The sequence below is a fragment of the Engystomops pustulosus genome, chromosome 8, assembly GCF_040894005.1.
Source record: "Engystomops pustulosus chromosome 8, aEngPut4.maternal, whole genome shotgun sequence".
NCBI lineage: Eukaryota > Metazoa > Chordata > Amphibia > Anura > Leptodactylidae > Engystomops > Engystomops pustulosus.
Window position 1 is genome coordinate 14,375,323 of NC_092418.1, and position 22,674 is coordinate 14,397,996.

Consider the following 22,674-nt stretch of genomic DNA (forward strand, 5'->3'; position numbering starts at 1 on the left):
TTTCTTATTAAAAGTACAAGTTGGTGAATAATAAACTCGAATAAAAGGTTTGTGCAGGATGAATAAAGATGTTTGATTTCATCAACAGCGCCGCTCCTGTCCATAGGTGGTACTGCAGCTCTGTGGGCCTGTAGGGAATAGAGCAGAGCAGCAATACCCCACAGAGCCTGTAGTCAGGTGGGGCGCAGCACAAGTTTTAGGACAATCTTAGGTTTTTTGTTTGATGCCCCCTGTGAGTCTTCACAGCACAGCGCCTCCCTCTGGCCAGGAGGAGTAATGCAGAAGTCAGTGTTGAAGGGCCTGCACCAAGGGCCTGCACCCACACAAGGAATAAAGGCGCCGTGTAAATAATTAACAAGGAAGGCTTTTATTGTTTGCCAGTAGCATTGCTAATTGCACAAAACTCACTTGTTCCCCCCGCCCATAGACCACACTATCTTCCAATGACAAAACTTTGAATTATAAAACATAAAAGCCCCTCCCCTTTCACAATGCCCCTCCCCCAACCCAAAAAATAAACAAAAATAATCCAAAATGCAGGTTACCAGATAATCTGTTCAGAGGGGAAAGCAGGGGAAGTTACAGCGGGGGCCACAATCCAGAAAACGAAAAGGGGTGCGGCGGGAGTCGTGGGGTCCGCTATTCACAGGGGGATATGGCGGCGGGGGCTGTGCTAATGCTCCTCCCAATGTCCTGCGCTATACACCTGCCACCTATCGGTACCATGTAGAACTGCATATGCATCAAGGTGACTCCCACCAGGTAGATCCTAGATCACTTCTCTGCAAGCTCAGGGCATGCTGGGACCTGTAGTGTCACAACAGTAGGAGCCGCTGAAGGAGACTACAAGAGATGTGTGCCACGTGGTAGGGGACGTCCCTGCAGAGATGTCAGACCCCTCTGGCACAACATAGACACTTCCAATTATTAGTAATAGAAATCTCTACATAGCGCCAAAGGGGCGGCAGCGTCTACAGCTACAGATCAGACCTGTCAGGGGACTTGGATGTCAATGTCCTGTCTGTTTTACTAGACCTCTGCTCATTCTTTCCAATAGCAAAGCTCCAAATCTTCTGCACAGACATTGCAGGAATTATTGTGCGTCTACCTGCAGCCACCACTAGAGGGAGCTCAGTGCAGGCTGCGTATACATAAAAGCCAATGATCACCGTCTGCAGGGAGCTCCCTCTAGAGGTGGCTGCAGGTAGTCAGGTTCTGTCATGGAATGCTGGGTCTGTGCTGGAGATTTGCTGCTCTAACAGAATGCTGGACTCTCCCTTTAAATCAAGTGACTTTCTCAGGGATGGAGCACTTGGACTCCTCTGTGGTCTCCTCCTCCCCTATTAAAGCCCACAGGAAACCCCCCTCCTCCCGTGTCCGTGCCTCGCCTCGAATCCTCTCTTATCTTATCACATTCGTGCAGAAGAACTTCCTGTCGTTAAAAAGAACCAAAGTAAAAACGTACAATAAAATCCACTAAAAAAATTAAATAAATAAAACAAGGATTTCTTAAAAGTTTTCAGCAAGAAAAGTGAAGGGAAAAACAAAAAGGATTTATCTTAATCTAGCAGAGGGGACGGGATTAGCTGCCACTAATAATGGAAAGGCTGGAGGCTCCGGGGATTTAAGGGGGCCGCAGCCAAGTGCCTCAGCGTCTTAAAGGGGTCTCCCTAATGCAGACACTACTTCTACACAGGATGGGACCCCGTTCTCATGATCTAGGGGTAACCCAATGGTTGCACCTTCCAAACACCATAAACATGCAGTTACATCTTCAGTTATATCATTTGCTTAACTTACCTTTAAGCTCCAGTCACAACCAAAGCAGCATTCAAAACCCTCTCCAGCACTACACAACAGCCTGGCTCTGATGTGCTGCATGGTGGGAGTTGTAGTCGTTACAGTACACACATTACATCCCCCACAATGCAGGACATCAGACACAGCTACAGGGAGACGTATGTAGCACAACAATTCTGCAGCTTTGGATGTAACTGGAGGAAAAAGACATTCAAATCAGTAAATCTACTACTGAATATAAAAAAAAAAAAAAAGAAATTGCTTCCAACCTGTAGCTCTTTAGCTATTGCAGTACAACAATTCCCAGCATGCCCCGACAGCCCGGAGGATGCTGGGACTTGTAGTTTTTGGGACAGGTAAGAATCTCCTGATTTACAGGAGACATAAACCAACTGCAGGTAACACGAGGTCTCCAGCTGTTGCCCTGTTGGGGTTTGTAGCACAGTCCAAAAGGGAAAAACCAAAAGCGCCACCGCCGCCACGTGACGGAAATGCAGGGGGAGTCCTAAGGGAGAAACAAAAAACTTGTGCACTGTACAACTAGGCAAATCATCTTCCAAGAAAGTAGTCATCCGGAGGACGGGCGTTCTCGTGTCTACAAGGGAACGTTCGTGTGTCCTTCAGCAGTGAAGTGGAGGGTCCAGGAGGGGGTGGGGAGGGTCTTCACTCTGACTACAAGTTCTGCACACCAGGAGGGGTCCACAACGGTGGAGGAACTGTCGCCATTAGTGCAAGGCCGGAGAGAGAGTCTGCCTGGAGAGGAGCCGACGTGTCGACAGTTCACGGACAACTAGAGGCTGGCGCCAAATGGAGAGAGAAAAAAATATATATCTGGAGAAGAAAGGACAGAGGCGGACCGTGTGGGGGAGCGGACTAGTGGATGTAGGCCCGGTACACGGCAGACATGTCGTTATCAGATTGGTCCAATGCTTTCGCTCTTTTGTAGACCTGGAAAAGAAAAGAGAAAACAAGGATCAGGCAGAGCGACACTCCTACATTCTCTGCCTTAAAGGGCTTCTCCAAGCTGCTGGACCGCCCTCAGCACAAACCGGCAATATCAATATCCCTTTACAAGGGAACCTGTCAGCAGGTGTGATCCAACAGGCTGCAGCCTGCACTATGTATTAGTCCTTGGAGAGATCTGTATGTTATTAGTAGCAGCAGGACTGTGAAATATAGATTTACATGCAGTTCATTGCAGAGAGAAAAGAGCACAGCAGTGCGACAATCCTGTTTAGATTTGCAGTGAGAACCTCAGTAAGGTTCCCTCCACTAATAAAAATAATATAGTAGTTACATCTGAACTGAAGCCGGCTATAGAACTCCACAGCGTCACATCCTGCATTGTGAAGCTTTAATCAAATATAAACTCCAGTCACAGCTAGAGCTGCATCCAGCAGAAAATCCTCAAGATTTTATTAAAAGGAAACCTACTATTTGATTTGATGCATTATGAAGCAAACATACATTGAGACCGCTGTAGCTACACTGATGCAGGATCATATCTTTGTTAATCTCTGAGCTGAATGGTTTTGCTAATAAAACAGATATAACATTATGATAATGAAGCTCTGTTGCTCCTGTGGCTGGTTCAGCCCTTCTCCTAGCACATTAGTTATTCACTGCAGGAGAGGATGATGTAATCCCTGGGTTGTGCCTGAAGGCAGAATAATCAATTGCTGCACCATCCCCCAGCTGCTGTGTATGAGTGATCCAGCTCAGGTTGATTAGTCATGTCTTGCTTAACCTTCATTTGTAATTACAAGCTCCTGTGTAATGTGTGTTTATCTAGGCAGCCAGCCTGACCCAGCTTTCCCAAGGTCCTGAATGTTATAATTGGTTTTGCATGAAAAAACACTCAGCTCAGGGATTAACCAAGCTACGATCCTGCATCAGTGTAGCTGCAGCATATTCTCAAGGTATGTTTGCTTCATAATCAAATTCAAGGTTTCCTTTGAAGGCCATTTCTCAAATTCCCATTTAAATTGCACGGCTGAACAGATTACAGAGGTCAATAATTGCTGGGCAAGAGCTACACATAATATAGGGAGCGTGTCCTCACCTCATTGGCTGCGGCAGCCATGGGGGTAGGATGGTTTACAGAGTCTCCCAGGGCGATGGCGAGCCGCAGGTCCTTCTGGATGTACTTTAGATAGAAGTCTGGCTTGAAGTTCCCCTGCAGGATGTCTGAAATGAGAAGCGTGCGGTCAGGGAGAGGCGGATGAGAAGTAGAGCGGAAAATGAGGCCGGGACATTAGCAATTTCACGGCTTTCAGACAGAGAACAAGGACCCAGTGATGGTAGGAGGGGCCGTGCCGGGACAGGCATGGAGGGGCCGCGGGATGGGGGGGGGGGCTGGTGCAGGAATGAGGGTAAAGTTCTTACTTTGGCACTTTTGGTCCAGGAAAACACTGGAGAGCTGGCTCTGGATGAGGATGTCCAGCAGGGTCTGTTGGGACTGACCGGTCACCTGTGCCAAGGTCATGCCTTCTGCTATCGTGGCCATGAAGCTTCCCTGCACCATGTTAATGATGAGCATCATCCGGGCCGCGTTCCCCACCTCCCCTGGAAGAGAAACACACAAGGCATCAACATCACAGTCCCCGCTGCCTACTTCTCCATCATATCCCGCTCTTCTGACACCACTAAACACATTCAACATCTACTACCATCACCCTCGACACACAGTGACAAATCAGGTGCACTAGTAGAGGTGCCAACAATATACAAGTGTAGAAACAGATTACCCAGAAAGAAGGAGGTCCTGCCCATGGCCTGGAAGCAGCTGCTGCAATCTTCATAGACGCCGTGGTCTCCGGCTGCCAGGATCATCAGCATGCCGTCATTGGATAACTGCTGGTTACCGGCCACAGGGGCTTCTAGGAAGCGGCCGCCTCGGGAAACTATGACCTGGAGGCAGGAACACAGAGAGATGAGGGGGTGCACGCTACGAAGATAATAGGGCACAGCCTAATATCAGGGAGGTTACCTGTGCCAGCTCCATCACAGTCTCAGGGTCCACTGTAGACATGTCCACGTAACACTTCCCAGGACGGATCCCCTGGAGCACGCCAGAGGGTCCTAACACCAGCTGCAAGAAGAGGAGAGAACCATACACGTGACACCATGTCTACCACCGCACACCCCCTGCTCCTATCCAAGGCAGGACACAGGGGCTCCAGTCTCATGACCAGGCCACGTGAATAGGTATTAATATCACAGGGCTTCCCTATCAAGGCAACAGAACTCTACTCACATATAGTCATGAAGTTGTAGATTTGGGGTGGTCCAGAACACTAAAAGCTATTGATCTTAACGGGGCGCCTGAAGGTGGTCAGGAGGTGGTTACACACCTGTCTCCAGCAAGGCCACATAAGCAATGCAGTGTCAGGCTACTGATTTGACTATTACTCTATACGGACCGGACCTCTATTAATCACTAACATTCTGTGTATACGGGATAAAGATCACCATTAGAAACTGTCAGCGTTGTGTATTCATACAACGCACCACTTGTTATATTCACCCTATTTTCCATCTTGCACAATGCAATGCACACGGTACATCATCCAGTAACTTACATCCTTAGCTGCTGTGGGGTCTGCCACACAGGCAAATGTGATGTCGCAGGTAGAGACCACCTCTGCCGGGGTCCTCCCCAAATGTGCTCCTTCCTGAATGAACAGGTCACACTGCAAGAAGCGGAAACAAGAGGAGTCATCATGGAGAAGTAAAAAGCATTGAGCCACAGCATCCTGAAGCCCTCAGTCACACTGAATCTTAGGAAACTCAGGGTTAATCTCCTGCCCATCTCTAGGGGTCCCTGAGAAGGAGATTTAAAGGGTTTGCCCCGGATGACAAGAACGTGGCTGATTTGGTCCAAATACAGTGCAAAAGTCTGTCCACAGGCAGCAAGGATAAACATGGCCGGAGTGGTTATAGGAGGAAAGCAAACATCCATGTTCTTGCAACTATAATGGACAAACCCTCTAACAAACGTTTGGTCTATTCAAGAGGTAAGTGAGGTCATGGACGGCAGGTAAGTGAGGTCACTAGAGGTGCAGAACAAACCACTGTGGTGAGAAATGGATTATACTGAGCACCAACAATTATTTTGCATTCGTATCCACACTGTCGTTCAATGACACATGGAGCTGCAAGCTAAACTTCCCCCAGTCCCGTGTTATCACAGCCGCCCCCGATAAAATCTAATGCATGTAGTGAGGCTCCAGAGTAATGCACAGACACCCCCCAGCACAAGGTGCACCCCAAGGGCCTTATTTGTGCAGGTCATCCGGCTGCATGTTAGCGCTCAGTGGAAGGTTGAGCTCCAGTTTTGACAGGAGTATGTAATAATAACAGTCAGAGGGTGGACAATGGGGCTCATTTACTAAGGGCTCCACGGCCGCACTTTCAACGGGTTTCCCGAATTTTTCCGTTTTGCGCGACAGAACTCGACAGGCGTGGCCGTCGGACAACCCGACATATTCAGAAAAACTGCGGAAATTAAAAAACGAAAATGTGTCGCAAGATCAAGCACTCACATGCACCAGGAAGAAGAAGGTGAGCTCCGGTGGACCTCGGCGCAGCAGCAACACCTACTGTATATCGGGCGCACGACCTTAGTGAATCTCGACAGAACCCGAATCCTCGTCGGACAAAGTGCCGCAGGATCGCGACTGGACTGGGTAAGTAAATCAGCCCCAATGTTTCCTATTCACCATTGTGGGAGCGAAGCTGCAGCCTCTATACAGTGGACGGAGCCTTCTGCTGGTGTCTGCCAGTAACTACCTGCCTGGTGTGGGGTTGGTGTCTCTGACTACAACCAATCAGATACCTGTTGTTGCTATAGGTTGTCAGAATCAAAATTTGCTTTGTGATTAAAAATAAATAATAATTAAAAAAAATCCCTGGAGTGAAGACTGTGTGACGTGACATGTTCACTATATGACGACTATGGACCCTGCAGAACAGCGAGCACTGGGGGCTACAATTCATATAACATCACATGACCTCCCCTTCCCAGTGCAGAACAGTGCAACCGAATCCCAACTCCAAAACTCTCCAGTGAATTCAAATCCCAGAGTCGTCCTCGTACGGCTGCTACGGCTTTGCTTTCCCTCTGCATGGCTGTTAGGGGAGCGGTTATAGATTATGGAGCAGCTCAATGCAGAGAGCAGAGTGAGAACATGTCCTCAGGAGCTACAACCCTGGAAGCATTTGGGTGCTAACTGCTGGAGGGGCTATAAGAGCGGCCATAATAGTGGTCACCCCCTACCCCTGACAACCAATGAGGACGACTCAGAGACTTGTCTGTTCTCCCAGGCAGTGATAGGAAAGGAAGCGTCTTTACCTGGCCGTCCTCCTCTGGATCACACACTTCACTGTGAATTCCTCCAGCCGCGTTCTAGTTTAGAGAAATAATGGAGATTGGTATTCTCAGGGCTGACAGTGACAGACCATGAAGCCACAGGACAGCCCTGAAAGGTCTGAACACACGGGGGCGCTGCAGTCATTCCAATGAAGTATGAGATCACACGTGATGCGGGATGTGCAGAGCCAGCGGCTCAACAATAGAAGGAGATGCAGGTAAGCTCTGCCCCCAGTGGAATACTACAACCCTCCGTACACGACACCTCATCATCATCATCATCATGGGGGGGGGGTCATGCACTGAACCACACACTATAATCTCTTACCTTCTCTGCAGTCCGGTTCCATACAGTCACCGTGTGGCCCATCTTCAGCAGGTTGGATACTATGCCGCTACCCATTAATCCCAAGCCAAGAAATCCGATCCTAAACAACGGAAATGACAGGTCAGACGGATCCCTGCATAAGGCCCCATTCACACATCACATACAGCACTAAGCCACCAATTATACAAGTTCTCCCACTTCCCGTAATTACATCAGAGGCAAAACCTCAACTATGAGAAACATATTGGTTTAAGGGCTTTTTTTGTGCAATACTATAAATATTTTGCTGGGTTTTTTTTTCCATGACACATAGGGATTGTTAAAAAATAAAAAAGTTTGGGGCCCTTTTTTCTCTGAAGAGAAATATATGTTTTTGTAATGTATAGTACAAATTTTTGTCAGTTTTCAAGTATAGTTGTTTATAGTGTAGCAGGGCTTTTTTTTTTTTTAAATTCTGGTTTTCACCTGTAACTGGGGCATCTGTAAGACCCTCAGTTACAGGGGGAAACTTCCCCGGTGGGGGCAGATGTTGGATCCGAGCTTGACTGGCTCCAGCAGCTCTGATTAACCCCTTTAGACTCTATAGAATGGGGGCAGAGCGGGCTCTCCTCCTCCTCTGTGCACCACGATACTTCATTGCAATGCTGTGGGGAACCAATAGTAAACCGCATCTCCCTTCTCCCCAGACCAGGTCCTGCTCCCAAAAATAGCGCAGGAGCAGAAGAAAATTACAGCAAAGCCAAAATTGGTTGCTGCAGACTCAGGACCCGTGCCCATTGACATCCTTCATCAGAGCGCAGTCGGGGAGGAGTTAATTAATTTGCAAATTATGGTGGAAAATACATATTTGGTAAACTGCAAAAGTTAATTTCAATACTATATCTATACTAATACTATATCTAGAGTTCATCTATATCAGTGGTGGCAAACCTATGGCACGGGTGGCAGAGGTGGCACTCAGGGCCATCTCTGTGAGCACCCAGGCATCACCCAGCACAGAGTTTTCCAGACACCTCCTGCAGGAAGAGGAAGTAGGTGTAGACAGGGCTGGACTATCATTGGAGCTTCTGGCCACGATTCTTCTTTCTCAAAAGGACCCTGGAGGAAAGCTACATTGATTATCTGAATATCCCCTCCTGCATTTAATGGTATTGGGGTCCTCAATATGCCAATACGATTGAAAGCTGTGGAAGAGCAGGGAGCAATAGGTTGCTGATGAAATTACCTTGTTGGCACTTTGTGATAAATAAGTGGGTTTTTGGCTGTAGTTTGGGCACTCGGCCTCTAAAAGGTTCGCCATCACTGATCTATATCCTTCACAAGGTAGGTCCACACTGTTGCTGTTCTGTTGGCTCAGTCCTCCATGCAGATCTCCTCTAGAGCAATCATGTTTTGGGGCTGTTGCTGGGCAACACAGACTTTCAACTCTCTCCAACCCTTTCTGTCGGTTTGAGACTTTTACAAAAATACTTTTATGTAGTAAAAAAACGTGGTGATGATGACTGTAGCAGAGAGAGATTATAAGGACATCTCTGCAGGTCCCAGCAGTCAGTAGGGAGAGCAAAGGACCTCCAGCACCGGCGGCAGGACCTCACTGGTCTCTCACACGGCTCTTCTCCGTTCTTCTTCCAGTCTCTTCCACAGTTCTCTGACTAGTGCGTTTCTTGACCAGAACTTTGTCAACCAGGATTTTCCAGAGGTTTTCTATTAGATCAGGACTCCGGGCTGTGACCATTTCATGGTTTCAATGTTTTCTGCTTTACCCATTTTGCTGTGTGACAGGGGGCAGGGTCCGGCATGAAAATTGATGCTAATTGAGTGATGAGCACAAGAAAGGAACCCAAGAAGGTTCTGATACACACTTGCATTCACTCTGCCATGTAGCTATATGAGAGGTCCAACTCCTGCTGCAGAAAACATTCCCCAAAACATGACACTTCCTCCACCACCTTTAACTGACGTCTTCACACAATTCGAGTTTAATCTTTCCCATCAGATCCAAATAAACTCGTTATAATCACCAAAATGAACCTCTGTCCACAGAACATGCTCCTCAGTAAAGGAGAGCTTCGCCTTTTGATTATTTCTGAGGTTTGGTCAGCGCAGAGTAAGCTTTAAGTCATAAACGTTGCGACGCTGTATGAGACAGATCCTTCCCTGTTCTGTGCTAAATTGGTGGCAATTCCAGCTGCAGTAATGAAACGATTACCCATGGAGATTCTCCGCATTATCCAGTCCTCTCTTCAATCTGTCTTTCAGGGGGCACCAGCCTTCTAGGGCGACTTGAATGAGTTTGTTAATGTTTCAAAGATCCAATATTCTAGAAATCACAGACTTGATTGGCCAACTTCTCTTGCTATGGCTGATCGAGTCAAACCATAGGCCTTCATCTGGGTAACCTGCTGCCCGTGGGGTTCAGTCACACAGGATGCAGTCCAGTTAAAACTGGAAAGTTATGTGCCAGTTACATCGGGTTTGTTAGATAATTTAAAAAACATTTAGCACTAGGTGCCAAAAAAAACCACCAATAACTTGCAAATATCTGAACATGTTCTCCAATTCTGATCAGTGTCATTTACAATATTATTCTGTGCTTTAGAATATATACAAATTTTATTATATATATTATATAAAATAAGCTGCGATTTTACGCATTTTAGGATATATTCACACAGGACAACACAATGACCTGGACATTTAGGAAATTGTGCATTCTCGCCAGTGTATGTATTATGGTACGATACACACAATTCTGGATTTTATCAGATGACTGAGCTTAATGCATCTGTGAGATAACTGAGCGTGAGACCTGCCGCATTAGTGACCCCCAGTTCTAGTGATTGGAGGAGTTCCCAACCCCTTTAAAAAAAATTCTGCTCTTATATCTAGATTCAAGGAGATCAGTCTGCAGGGACCCCAAGAAAAACGGAGAGAGGACTCCGGAGCCCCAAAAAGCTCCCTGCGAGTCCTGCAGTGTATCAGTGTAGTAGCCGATGCCTCTGGTAGCAGTACCTCTAGTCAGACACACTACATTTGCAGCCTATGTATATAGACTATAGTCGGACTCCCAGATAATGAACTGAAGTTCTAAAAATGGGGACTGTATAGAAGGAATTCTAAAACTTTCCACTCTGCATTGAGTGCTAGGTGTGGCGCCCGCTGGCAGGAGACCTACTTCTTATCTGTGGGTGTGATGTTGCCGTTGATAGCCGTGCTGTCCGCTGCCTGGATGGAGGTTGAGCCGGTGTCCTGTGAACAAATAGCGAGAGCAATGTCAGTCCCTGAAGAGACCCGACCAGACAGACAGGTGACGGGGGGAGAGGACCTCACCTCTTCTGAGACTTTCAGCCTCTTGCTGATGGCCTGGTAGGTGACGCTGGGCTGAGGACAGAGAGAAGAGGTCATATAGATGTACACAAAAGGATGTATATCTAATAAGCTCCAGTATAAGCGAGCATTGCAGAGACCACTGTCAGGGGTGCACAAGACCCTCCAATTATAGCAGAGTCATCCAGCTTTCCCAGAATAACGTACAGCAAAGTCTGCTAATGCTTCCCCCCGCCCCATGACCCAGATCTGATCCGGAGAATGAAGGTGATGCAGCAAGGATTCAGCTCCACATTCTGAGGATCAGTGGGGACTCCTATAACACGGACCCTCACCAATCAGTAGCCCTAGAAAGCTGGGTGCAGACTACATTTAGGACTAACACAAGGACTTTCTTCCCAGCAGAAAACCTACACAAAGCACAAACCTCTTACCTTCTTCAATACCATCTCAGAGCCAAGTGTCCTGTGCCTATGTAGCAGCCAGCTGTCACCCGCTGAGTCCTCCTGCAACCAGAAACAGAAGCCATTAAAGACCAAGGCAACTGGTCCGTGTCAGGTAATCAGTTACTGTATCCCTTTGCAGATCTACTGGTTTCCATGCTAACAGACTACAAACTGTGTGTAGTCTGATCCAACAGTCACCCTAAACTCCATCCATCTTCCCAATGTAAGCGAATGCAGAACCTGGGAAATCACCTTTGTACAGCATCAGATCGTGGCTTATTGTATAAGCTCCAAATCTACCAAACCTTACACTGCAGCTCTACTCATACTGGCTTCAAGTGTGTTACTATCCGACAGAAATATTTATACAGTTTATATCCACATACTCCAGTCACACCCAAAGCTGCCTTTATAGTTTGCGATCTGTTACACCATCCTGCACCACAAAGGCTTAATGTCCGGGATGAATGCACTGTATTGATGGGAATGCAGCAGCAGGAGGTAGTAGTTGTCTGTTTGCAAGTTAAATCTTGAAAGAATACAGAGATACAGCTTTGGATGTGATTGGAGCGTAAGCTAACCATACTAGATCGGCTTCTCATGTGACATCAGCCTGCCTGAACTGGGGTGATGCTAAAAGCACCAGAGGACCAGACATGGCCTCCGCAGATGCTCTCGCATGCCAGCGCGTCCTACCTTCTCGGTCTGGCTGAGCAGGAAGTGGTGGAAGTGAGGGTCGTCCGCGGTACGCTGCAACCGAACAGAGAGAGAAACTGAGCTGCTTCCCTCTACAGGAGAGGCAGGCTTACCCACTGGGCATGTTGGGAGTAGTAGTCTCACAACACCTATACTTACATAAGGTCACCGCCGCCATGTGAGGCGTCACCGCTATAATACTGCTCACCACAACCATTATCTCAGCTTTGTCATGAAATGTCACAGTAGAGACTGTCCTGTACTGTCCTTAAAAGGATAAATCTCCCAGCCCGACCTCTAGAGGAAGAAAGTATCAGCAGCGCCACCCCCTTCATTTGCATAATGTATTAATGCCATTACAATTGTATATGATACAAGTAAAACTCAGAGCATTCAGTCAGAACTATAAGTGCAGCTACACAGCGGTGGTAATGGATGGGGGCGTGTCCTCACACTGCTGTGCTCTGTGATCTCTGCAGCCAGTGTTAGGTATAGTCCCAGAAGAGATAGGTAATCATATTGCTATGGATATTGTTAGTAGCAGCAGAACAATATGAAATATTCCAGAATTGTAGAACTGGGGGTATTGTCCTTACACTGCTGTGCTCCCTGCAGCCAGTGTTAGGTATTGTCCCTGGAGAGATGTGTATTGACATCTTTGTGTACGGTGGTAGCAGCAGGACTGTGATATATGGATTTATATTCCCAGATTGTATAACTGAGGGCCTGTCCTCAAATTGCTGTGCTCTCTGTATTGAGAAACTCCACAACCCTTCCTCTCTGCGTAGCTGCAAGAACAGAGGAACAGAGGAAAGGACTGTGGAACGCCTCAATACAGAGAGCTAAGGGAGCAGCAGTGTGAGGATACGCCTCCGCTGTACTTGTAGAAGCTACAATCCTGGAATATAAATGTACTTCTGCAGTTATAGTATTGATGGCTTCTACGTCTTTATCTCAGGATATAATTTTCCTTATGCAGCAGTAAAACCCATGTGTAAGTCGCATCCTCCCTACAATTACATTTATTTCCTTATAGGAGTATACTAGATGGAGAGGTCAGCTCCAGTGTAGTTAGAGGTTCTCTTCTGTCACTCCTTACATAGAGTGTAACCCCAATATGTCATGAAAGACCATTAGGTGACATATGAGCCCCATATACAGGGGTATATAGCCTCCAGATGGAGCTTGTAATGAAGACTCTGCCTGCCAAGACCCATAGGTATTGGAGCAATATGGCTCCCTCCAGTCAAGACCCAGTGGCATCACATACACAACTTTACCCTCCCTGGAAAACCCCTTTATGCCCAGTTCACTTAATTGCGAAAGATTTTTGCCGACTTTAAAGACATTAAGCAGCTATAACTCCCTCATAGTAACAGTAATGTACTGATACCGGGTGACTTGTGTTCTGCCCTGGTGCCCCCACCCTGTGTAGGGCGACTGCCCCTGCACAGATGGCGGGGTATTTCCAGGAGGTGACGCTGATCTATTCTTACCTCACTGGTGGGTGGAGGCCAGCTAAAGCGAGACACTGTCTTCATTGCCAGCTTCTTCAGTGAGCTGGGCTGGGGGGGTGAGCCGTCCTAAATAACCAGGATAAAGAATGTTAACCCTTCTATCATCACACACACTCATCATTCCCATCATCCATAATCAAATCCATCCTGAAACATCTCACAACAGAGGGTGAGATTCATTCAATAACAAGCACAGACCTACACACATCAGCATCACAAGAGTATCAGCCTGTGCACACTGTGCAGATCATAGGATTGTCTAGACTGGATAAAAATGGTACCAAACCCTCAGCTGTGACAAGACTTAGGTGTGTTCAAATTTGCCTGAAGTATACCATTCTCTAAGAGAGTATATCTATATTCACTGAGTGCACACGCATGCCTGACTGTTGCAAGATACGTAATATCCTACCACATTCTGTATTGCAATGCAACAATCAATAAAGTTTCATGTTGAACCATAAATGTTGAACCATTATTTTGCTTCGCTTCTCTCCGGTGCGTAACTGTAGGGGGTTTGTAGTCTTTGCTATGTGACCCCTGTAATGTAGACCTGTGATTTAGTGTCAACCTATATCATCAAAATGAAAACACACAGCTCCCCCTCCCTAGAAATGGGGCTGATGAGCCGTTTTGGACCAGTCTGGGAGCAGCAGACCAAGGAAAGCATCTGTCGTATCTATTGTGGTAACCAATGATCTTCCAGGTCTCATATCGAGTGGATAAGTGTCTTTAGAGGTAACAACCCACTAAACTGATTCTGCGCACCTTATCTTCCTTGGGAGGTCTTCCGCGTTTGCGTGGGCTCTGGTCGCGGGATTTCTTTGTAGGGGAGCCGGGGCCAGAAACCGAGGACTTCCTCTTCCGTTCTCCCGCAGGCTTCTTAGACTTTCCTTCTTTTTTGCCTTTGTCGTCACCCGAGTTCTGTGAAAACAATACAGTGACTTATTATTACAGCCACCTACTGCATGGTTCACCTCCACCCTGACCCTCCAACATGGCTGCTGCTGGAGGGTGACCTGGACCTTCCCTCAATAATGTAGTACATGTGCAGTTGTACATGCCAGGTCACGTGACCCTCCATCTGCAGCCATGTTGGTAAGTGGCACCCAATGTTGGAGCAACATGCTGCACCTAAAAATCAGTCCATAGCCATAAGCGGTGTGATAATAAGCAACAACGTCACAAAATACAGTCCGAATTAAATTTCTTAAAATTTTCCAAATCCTTGCTTACTGGCAACTGGAATACATCCCTGGGGGCAGGTTCATCCAAGTACTTGCCTACATGAGCCTCCTACAGCTCATCTGTCTCCAGAGGAAGTTGACATCTTATACACTTCACACATGACCCCAGAGCCAATCTCTAGACTTAGTGGTCACGTCTGAACGATGAGCAGAGACAGGAAAGCCCTCACTGCGGCAACAGGTCAGATATTTTGTGATGGACAAGGGTCCAGTGTACAGGACGTGCCGCCAACCTTATGGCACAGACTACTACTGCCCTGCAAATCTAATGATCTGTTCACCAATCACATGACAATCGTGGAAGCTTCCAGCTGAATGACAGCAAGCAGAGATATTCTAAACCTGATATACATGGATAACTTCCTGAATTCATCAGGTTAATTTACTGAATTGGGAATAGACACAAGAATGACATGAAGTGCTGCTGGGCATTCAGCAGGGGGAGGGGGGGGTCTTATGGCAGCCCCTTCTTACAGATGAGCAACCTCACAGAAGTGCCAAGTAGCAAAGTACAAAAACAGACACGGATAATTGGAAAGCAAACAGAAACTTTCACACCAATCTCCCTTCCATATCCCCTGAAAAACCTCTATTCCCCACAGATCTGACAAAAAAAAACAGAAAGTAAAAAAAAAAATAATAATAATAATATTTAACCCCCTGCTGCCGACGGATCAGTAACATTTTCCACTTCTCACCTTCAAAAATCTGTCAAGGCAACTGGCTGCCATTGTGGACAGAGAGCGCTCAGCCTGTACAGCTATGTCACATGTGAAGGTGCTAAAGCCTAAATATTGATGACCTATCCTTTAATTTCAGATGGTTCGAGGTCAATTCCTGGATTTGCCACAGATCAACCCGTGGAACACCCACTACTGCAGATTTATTCAATTCACTACAATAGGCCTGAGACTCAGATGGCAGACCTCAAGGAGAAGTCAAGGTAACAGTCTCTAACCAGCTCAGTACCAGATGTCAGACAATCCAATGTTCTGCTCCATAGGAAGGGAAGCAGTTGGCTCCCATACAATTTTATTGGGAAGGTAAGGCTTTGTATGTGAAGTGCCCTGACCCAGGACAGGTTGACTTTAAATGACATTCCATCAAATAACGAATATTATTTGTGTAAAAAAAAATTAAAAAACTTTCCAATATCATTTCTTTATAGATTTCTAGATCTCTGCTTGCTGGTTTCTTGCTGTCATTCAAAACGAAGTTTCATTGTTTACGGTAGAGAAACACTGGTCCAGGGTCATGTGATGTCACAGGTGCACAGGTCGTTATAACACACAGCTCTGATTTCTCACTATGATATAAGCGCCATACACCTGTATGACCCTGGACCGGTGTTCATCTACAAGAAGTGAACAATGATGCATTGTGTTGCATGACAGCAAGAAAACAGCAAACAGAGATATAGAAAACAGAAGAATTCATACAGGAAGTATTTTTGAAAATTGAATAACTTTTTGTTACACACACACACACACACATTAATTATTTGCTGTAATGTGCTTAAAGTGGACAAACCCTTTAAGGTTACAGAAGTCCTGCGTCTGTGGATGAGACATGATACAATTAAAGAGCAATAATCACCAACCTGCTCCTGCTTTGCCTTCAACTTCTTCAGGAACTCCTCCACCGCATCTACTGCTTGCTGGAAGCGCTTGCCTTTGTTGGCTTTAATCATCTCTTCCTTGTGTGGATGGTACGGCTTCAGCTGCTCCACCTTGATCCAAGCACTGAAAGAGAACACAATACAAGTCAGGCTGTAATATCCATTATAACAGCATACAGAGCTGCACTCACTATTCTGCTGCTGGTGCAGTCACTGTGTACATACATGACATTACTTATCCTGTACTGATCCTGAGGTACATCCTGTATTATACTCCAGAGCTGCACTCACTATTCTGCTGCTGGTGCAGTCACTGTGTACATACATGACATTACTTATCCTGTACTGATCCTGAGTTACATCCTGTATTATACCCCAGAGCTGCACTCACTATTCTGCTGCTGGTGCAGTCACTGTGTACATACATGGCATTACTTATCCTGTACTGATCCTGAGTTACATCCTGTATTATACTCCAGAGCTGCACTCACTATTCTGCTACTGGTGCAGTCACTGTGTACATACATGGCATTACTTATCCTGTACTGATCCTGAGTTACATCCTGTATTATACTCCAGAGCTGCACTCACTATTCTGCTGCTGGTGCAGTCACTGTGTACATACATGGCATTACTTATCCTGTACTGATCCTGAGTTACATCCTGTATTATACCCCAGAGCTGCACTCACTATTCTGCTGCTGGTGCAGTCACTGTGTACATACATGACATTACTTATCCTGTACTGATCCTGAGTTACATCCTGTATTATACCCCAGAGCTGCACTCACTATTCTGCTGCTGGTGCAGTCACTGTGTACATACATGACATTACTTATCCTGTACTGATCCCGAGTTACATCCTGTATTATACTCCAGAGCTGCACTCACTATTCTGCTGCTGGTGCAGTCACTGTGTACATACATGACATTACTTATCCTGTACTGATCCTGAGTTACATCCTGTATTATACCCCAGAGCTGCACTCACTATTCTGCTGCTGGTGCAGTCACTGTGTACATACATGACATTACTTATCCTGTACTGATCCTGAGTTACATCCTGTATTATACCCCAGAGCAGCACTCACTATTCTGCTGCTGGTGCAGTCACTGTGTACATACATGACATTACTTATCCTGTACTGATCCTGAGTTACATCCTGTATTATACTCCAGAGCTGCACTCAATATTCTGCTGCTGGTGCAGTCACTGTGTACATACATGACATTACTTATCCTGTACTGATCCTGAGTTACATCCTGTATTATACTCCAAAGCTGCACTCACTATTCTGCTGGTGCAGTCACTGTGTACATACATGGCATTACTTATCCTGTACTGATCCTGAGTTGCATCCTGTATTATACCCCAGAGCTTCACTCACTATTCTGCTGGTGCAGTCACTGTGTACATGCATGACATTACTTATCCTGTACTGATCCTGAGTTACATCCTGTATTATTCTCCAGAGCTGCACTCACTATTCTGCTGCTGGTGCAGTCACTGTGTACATACATGCCATTACTTATCCTGTACTGATCCTGAGTTACATCCTGTATTATACCCCAGAGCTGCACTCACTATTCTGCTGCTGGTGCAGTCACTGTGTACATACATGACATTACTTATCCTGTGCTGATCCTGAGTTACATCCTGTATTATACCCCAGAGCTGCACTCACTATTCTGCTGGTGCAGTCACTGTGTACATACATGCCATTACTTATCCTGTACTGATCCTGAGTTACATCCTGTATTATACCCCAGAGCTGCACTCACTATTCTGCTGCTGGTGCAGTCACTGTGTACATGCATGACATTACTTATCCTGTACTGATCCTGGGTTACATCCTGTATTATACTCCAGAGCTGGACTCACTATCCTGCTGCTGGTGCAGTCACTGTGTACATACATGGCATTACTTATCCTGTACTGATCCTGAGTTACATCCTGTATTATACCCCAGAGCTGCACTCACTATTCTGCTGCTGGTGCAGTCACTGTGTACATACATGACATTCCTTATCCTGTACTGATCCTGGGTTACATCCTGTATTATACCAGAGCTGCACTCACTATTCTGCTGCTGGTGCAGTCACTGTGTACATACATGACATTACTTATCCTGTACTGATCCTGAGTTACATCCTGTATTATACCCCAGAGCTGCACTCACTATTCTGCTGCTGATGCAGTCACTGTGTACATACATGACATTACTTATCCTGTACTGATCCCGAGTTACATCCTGTATTATACTCCAGAGCTGCACTCACTATTCTGCTGCTGGTGCAGTCACTGTGTACATACATGACATTACTTATCCTGTACTGATCCTGAGTTACATCCTGTATTATACCCCAGAGCTGCACTCACTATTCTGCTGCTGGTGCAGTCACTGTGTACATACATGACATTACTTATCCTGTACTGATCCTGAGTTACATCCTGTATTATACCCCAGAGCAGCACTCACTATTCTGCTGCTGGTGCAGTCACTGTGTACATACATGACATTACTTATCCTGTACTGATCCTGAGTTACATCCTGTATTATACCCCAGAGCTGCACTCACTATTCTGCTGCTGGTGCAGTCACTGTGTACATACATGACATTACTTATCCTGTACTGATCCTGCGTTACATCCTGTATTATACCCCAGAGCTGCACTCACTATTCTGCTGCTGGTGCAGTCACTGTGTACATACATGACATTACTTATCCTGTACTGATCCTGAGTTGCATCCTGTATTATACCCCAGAGCTGCACTCACTATTCTGCTGGTGCAGTCACTGTGTACATACATGCCATTACTTATCCTGTACTGATCCTGAGTTACATCCTGTATTATACCCCAGAGCAGCACTCACTATTCTGCTGCTGGTGCAGTCACTGTGTACATACATGACATTACTTATCCTGTACTGATCCTGCGTTACATCCTGTATTATACCCCAGAGCTGCACTCACTATTCTGCTGCTGGTGCAGTCACTGTGTACATACATGACATTACTTATCCTGTACTGATCCTGAGTTACATCCTGTATTATACCCCAGAGCTGCACTCACTATTCTGCTGCTGGTGCAGTCACTGTGTACATACATGACATTACTTATCCTGTACTGATCCTGAGTTGCATCCTGTATTATACCCCAGAGCTTCACTCACTATTCTGCTGGTGCAGTCACTGTGTACATACATGCCATTACTTATCCTGTACTGATCCTGAGTTACATCCTGTATTATACCCCAGAGCTGCATTCACTATTCTGCTGGTGCAGTCACTGTGTACATACATGCCATTACTTATCCTGTACTGATCCTGAGTTACATCCTGTATTATACCCCAGAGCTGCACTCACTATTCTGCTGCTGGTGCAGTCACTGTGTACATACATGACATTACTTATCCTGTACTGATCCTGAGTTACATCCTGTATTATACCCCAGAGCTGCACTCACTATTCTGCTGGTGCAGTCACTGTGTACATACATGACATTACTTATCCTGTACTGATCCTGAGTTATATCCTGTATTATACCCCAGAGCTGCACTCACTATTCTGCTGTTGGTGCAGTCACTGTGTACATACATGGCATTACTTATCCTGTACTGATCCTGAGTTACATCCTGTATTATACCCCAGAGCTGCACTCACTATTCTGCTGCTGGTGCAGTCACTGTGTACATACATGACATTACTTATCCTGTACTGATCCTGAGTTACATCCTGTATTATACCCCAGAGCTGCACTCACTATTCTGCTGCTGGTGCAGTCACTGTGTACATACATGACATTACTTATCCTGTACTGATCCTGAGTTACATCCTGTATTATACCCCAGAGCTGCACTCACTATTCTGCTGCTGGTGCAGTCACTGTGTACATACATGACATTACTTATCCTGTACTGATCCTGAGTTACATCCTGTATTATACCCCAGAGCTGCACTCACTATTCTGCTGCTGGTGCAGTCACTGTGTACATACATGACATTACTTATCCTGTACTGATCCTGAGTTACATCCTGTATTATACCCCAGAGCTGCACTCCCTGCTGATGAAGGTAAAGTGCGTTAATAATATGAAACATATTCACGATATAGGTGACACTTACTGATCTTCAGTTCCAAAAAATTTCACAAACAAGCATTTTTTGCCTCGTGGCTTCTTTAAATCTTTGGGCGGATTGACAATCTGGGGATACAAGGAAAAAAAGATTACAGCTGCAGATCCTGCACAGTGTAACAGGGACACAATCTTCCATGTGCAAAGGTAAAAAGCCTATTAGCTCTGATAGAAGAGGAGCAAATGTCCTGAGCGACAGGATAGTGATAACCTTGTGTGATCGGCATCATGTCCTCATCAGCTGGACCCCGCACAGTGCACCCCCACCCGTCCTGCCCAGCACTCAGATCACACTCACCTTTCCAGGCCACGGAGGGTAACGTCCCAGCTTTCCCCTACAGAAAAGAAAAACGGAGAGAATCTAAGAGTCACATCCCAAGTGCAACTGTATGATCAACACGTGTGATCCCATCTATATCCCCCAAAATACTAACAGCAACTTCTGACCCCAAAATGAAGCAAGTAACAACACTAACCACATATCAAATTCCACATCCCCAGAAACTTTGCCTCCTGCACCCACACCCCCGACCCCCCCCTCCCCAGCACAGTGGATCCCCAGGCCCCCTCTCTCTCCCCCCCCCCCCCCAGCACAGCGGATCCCCAGGCCCCCTCTCTCCCCCCCCCCCCCCCCCTCCCAGCACAGCGGATCCCCAGGCCCCCTCTCTCCTCCGCCCCCCTCCCAGCTCAGCGGATCCCCGGCCCCCTCTCTCCTCCGCCCCCCTCCCAGCACAGTGGATCCCTGGGCCCCTCTCTCCTCCGCCCCCCTCCCGGCACAGTGGATCCCTGGGCCCCTCTCTCCTCCGCCCCCCTCCCGGCACAGTGGATCCCTGGCCCCTCTCTCCTCCGCCCCCCTCCCGGCACAGTGGATCCCTGGCCCCCTCTCTCCTCCGCCCCCCTCCCGGCACAGTGGATCCCTGGCCCCCTCTCTCCTCCGCCCCCCTCCCGGCACAGTGGATCCCTGGGCCCCTCTCTCCTCCGCCCCCCTCCCGGCACAGTGGATCCCTGGGCCCCTCTCTCCTCCGCCCCCCTCCCGGCACAGTGGATCCCTGGGCCCCTCTCTCCTCCGCCCCCCTCCCGGCACAGTGGATCCCTGGCCCCTCTCTCCTCCGCCCCCCTCCCGGCACAGTGGATCCCTGGCCCCCTCTCTCCTCCGCCCCCCTCCCGGCACAGTGGATCCCTGGCCCCCTCTCTCCTCCGCCCCCCTCCCGGCACAGTGGATCCCTGGGCCCCTCTCTCCTCCGCCCCCCTCCCGGCACAGTGGATCCCTGGGCCCCTCTCTCCTCCGCCCCCCTCCCGGCACAGTGGATCCCTGGGCCCCTCTCTCCTCCGCCCCCCTCCCGGCACAGTGGATCCCTGGGCCCCTCTCTCCTCCGCCCCCCTCCCGGCACAGTGGATCCCTGGGCCCCTCTCTCCTCCGCCCCCCTCCCGGCACAGTGGATCCCTGGGCCCCTCTCTCCTCCGCCCCCCTCCCGGCACAGTGGAGCCCTGGCCCCCTCTCTCCTAGGCCCCCCTCCCAGCGCAGTGGATCCCTGGCCCCCTCTCTCCTTTGCCCCCCTCACAGCACAGTGGAGCCCTGGCCCCCTCTCTCCTCTGCCCCCCTCACAGCACAGTGGATCCCCGTCCCTCCCTCCTCTCCTCCGTACAGTGGATCCCTGGCAGCAGGTTGGGGCCTGTCACTTGCACTAGCGCCCCGTTGCCCCCCACACACCGCTCATGGGGCATCAGGGTCACTAGGAGACACGTGACAGCCGGAGCAGAGCCCCCGGCACCTGCAGCAGCCCCCACATGACCCCATGCGCACCCCCTCCGCCGGTCACATGACGTCTCTGCCGCCATCGCAGCTGCCCGCGTCTCTACTCACCACACCAGGTCTCCTTGCCGCAGACTCACTGGCGCCGCCATCTTACCGACACAGACAGATCGGGGAGAAGGAGGAGGATGTGGGGGATAGGAAGGAATACTGACCGCGCAGAGGATGCCGGGACAACAGGAAACACCCCCCGCCCGCCGTGCGCGCTCCCTACGTAACTGCGACGACCGGCCTGCGCTCGCGTCACCCGACGGCACCCACGTGACGCGCCTCCACCAATCCGCGGCTCCTCCCGCTACCCGCACTCCGCCAATGGGAAAGGGCGGGAAGGCGCTTCACTGGCTGCTGCGTCCCGTCAGAGAACAAAAGC

The 22,674-nt window shown here is 48.0% G+C and overlaps 1 protein-coding gene across 6 annotated transcripts; it reads right to left on the reverse strand.

The window, feature by feature from the left end:
• Nucleotides 1-346: 346 nt before the first annotated feature.
• Nucleotides 347-22,541, reverse strand: GLYR1 (glyoxylate reductase 1 homolog). 6 transcript variants are annotated; one of them, XM_072119798.1, is made up of 18 exons: nt 22,460-22,541; nt 20,790-20,826; nt 20,481-20,560; nt 16,333-16,474; nt 14,254-14,409; nt 13,465-13,551; nt 11,969-12,022; nt 11,261-11,332; nt 10,830-10,880; nt 10,675-10,748; nt 7,500-7,599; nt 7,154-7,207; nt 5,382-5,492; nt 4,790-4,891; nt 4,548-4,710; nt 4,186-4,365; nt 3,863-3,987; nt 347-2,748 (listed from the first exon to the last, which is right to left on the reverse strand). In XM_072119798.1, the coding sequence occupies exons 4-18, from the start codon at nt 16,420-16,422 to the stop codon at nt 2,674-2,676; spliced, it is 1,494 nt and encodes a 497-aa protein (XP_071975899.1). In that variant the 5' UTR covers nt 16,423-16,474; nt 20,481-20,560; nt 20,790-20,826; nt 22,460-22,541; the 3' UTR covers nt 347-2,673. The 6 variants fall into 6 exon arrangements, with proteins under 6 accessions (XP_071975899.1, XP_071975894.1, XP_071975895.1 ...); XM_072119793.1 differs by having other exon boundaries at nt 22,356-22,541; XM_072119794.1 differs by lacking the exon at nt 11,969-12,022 and having other exon boundaries at nt 22,356-22,541.
• Nucleotides 22,542-22,674: the final 133 nt, after the last annotated feature.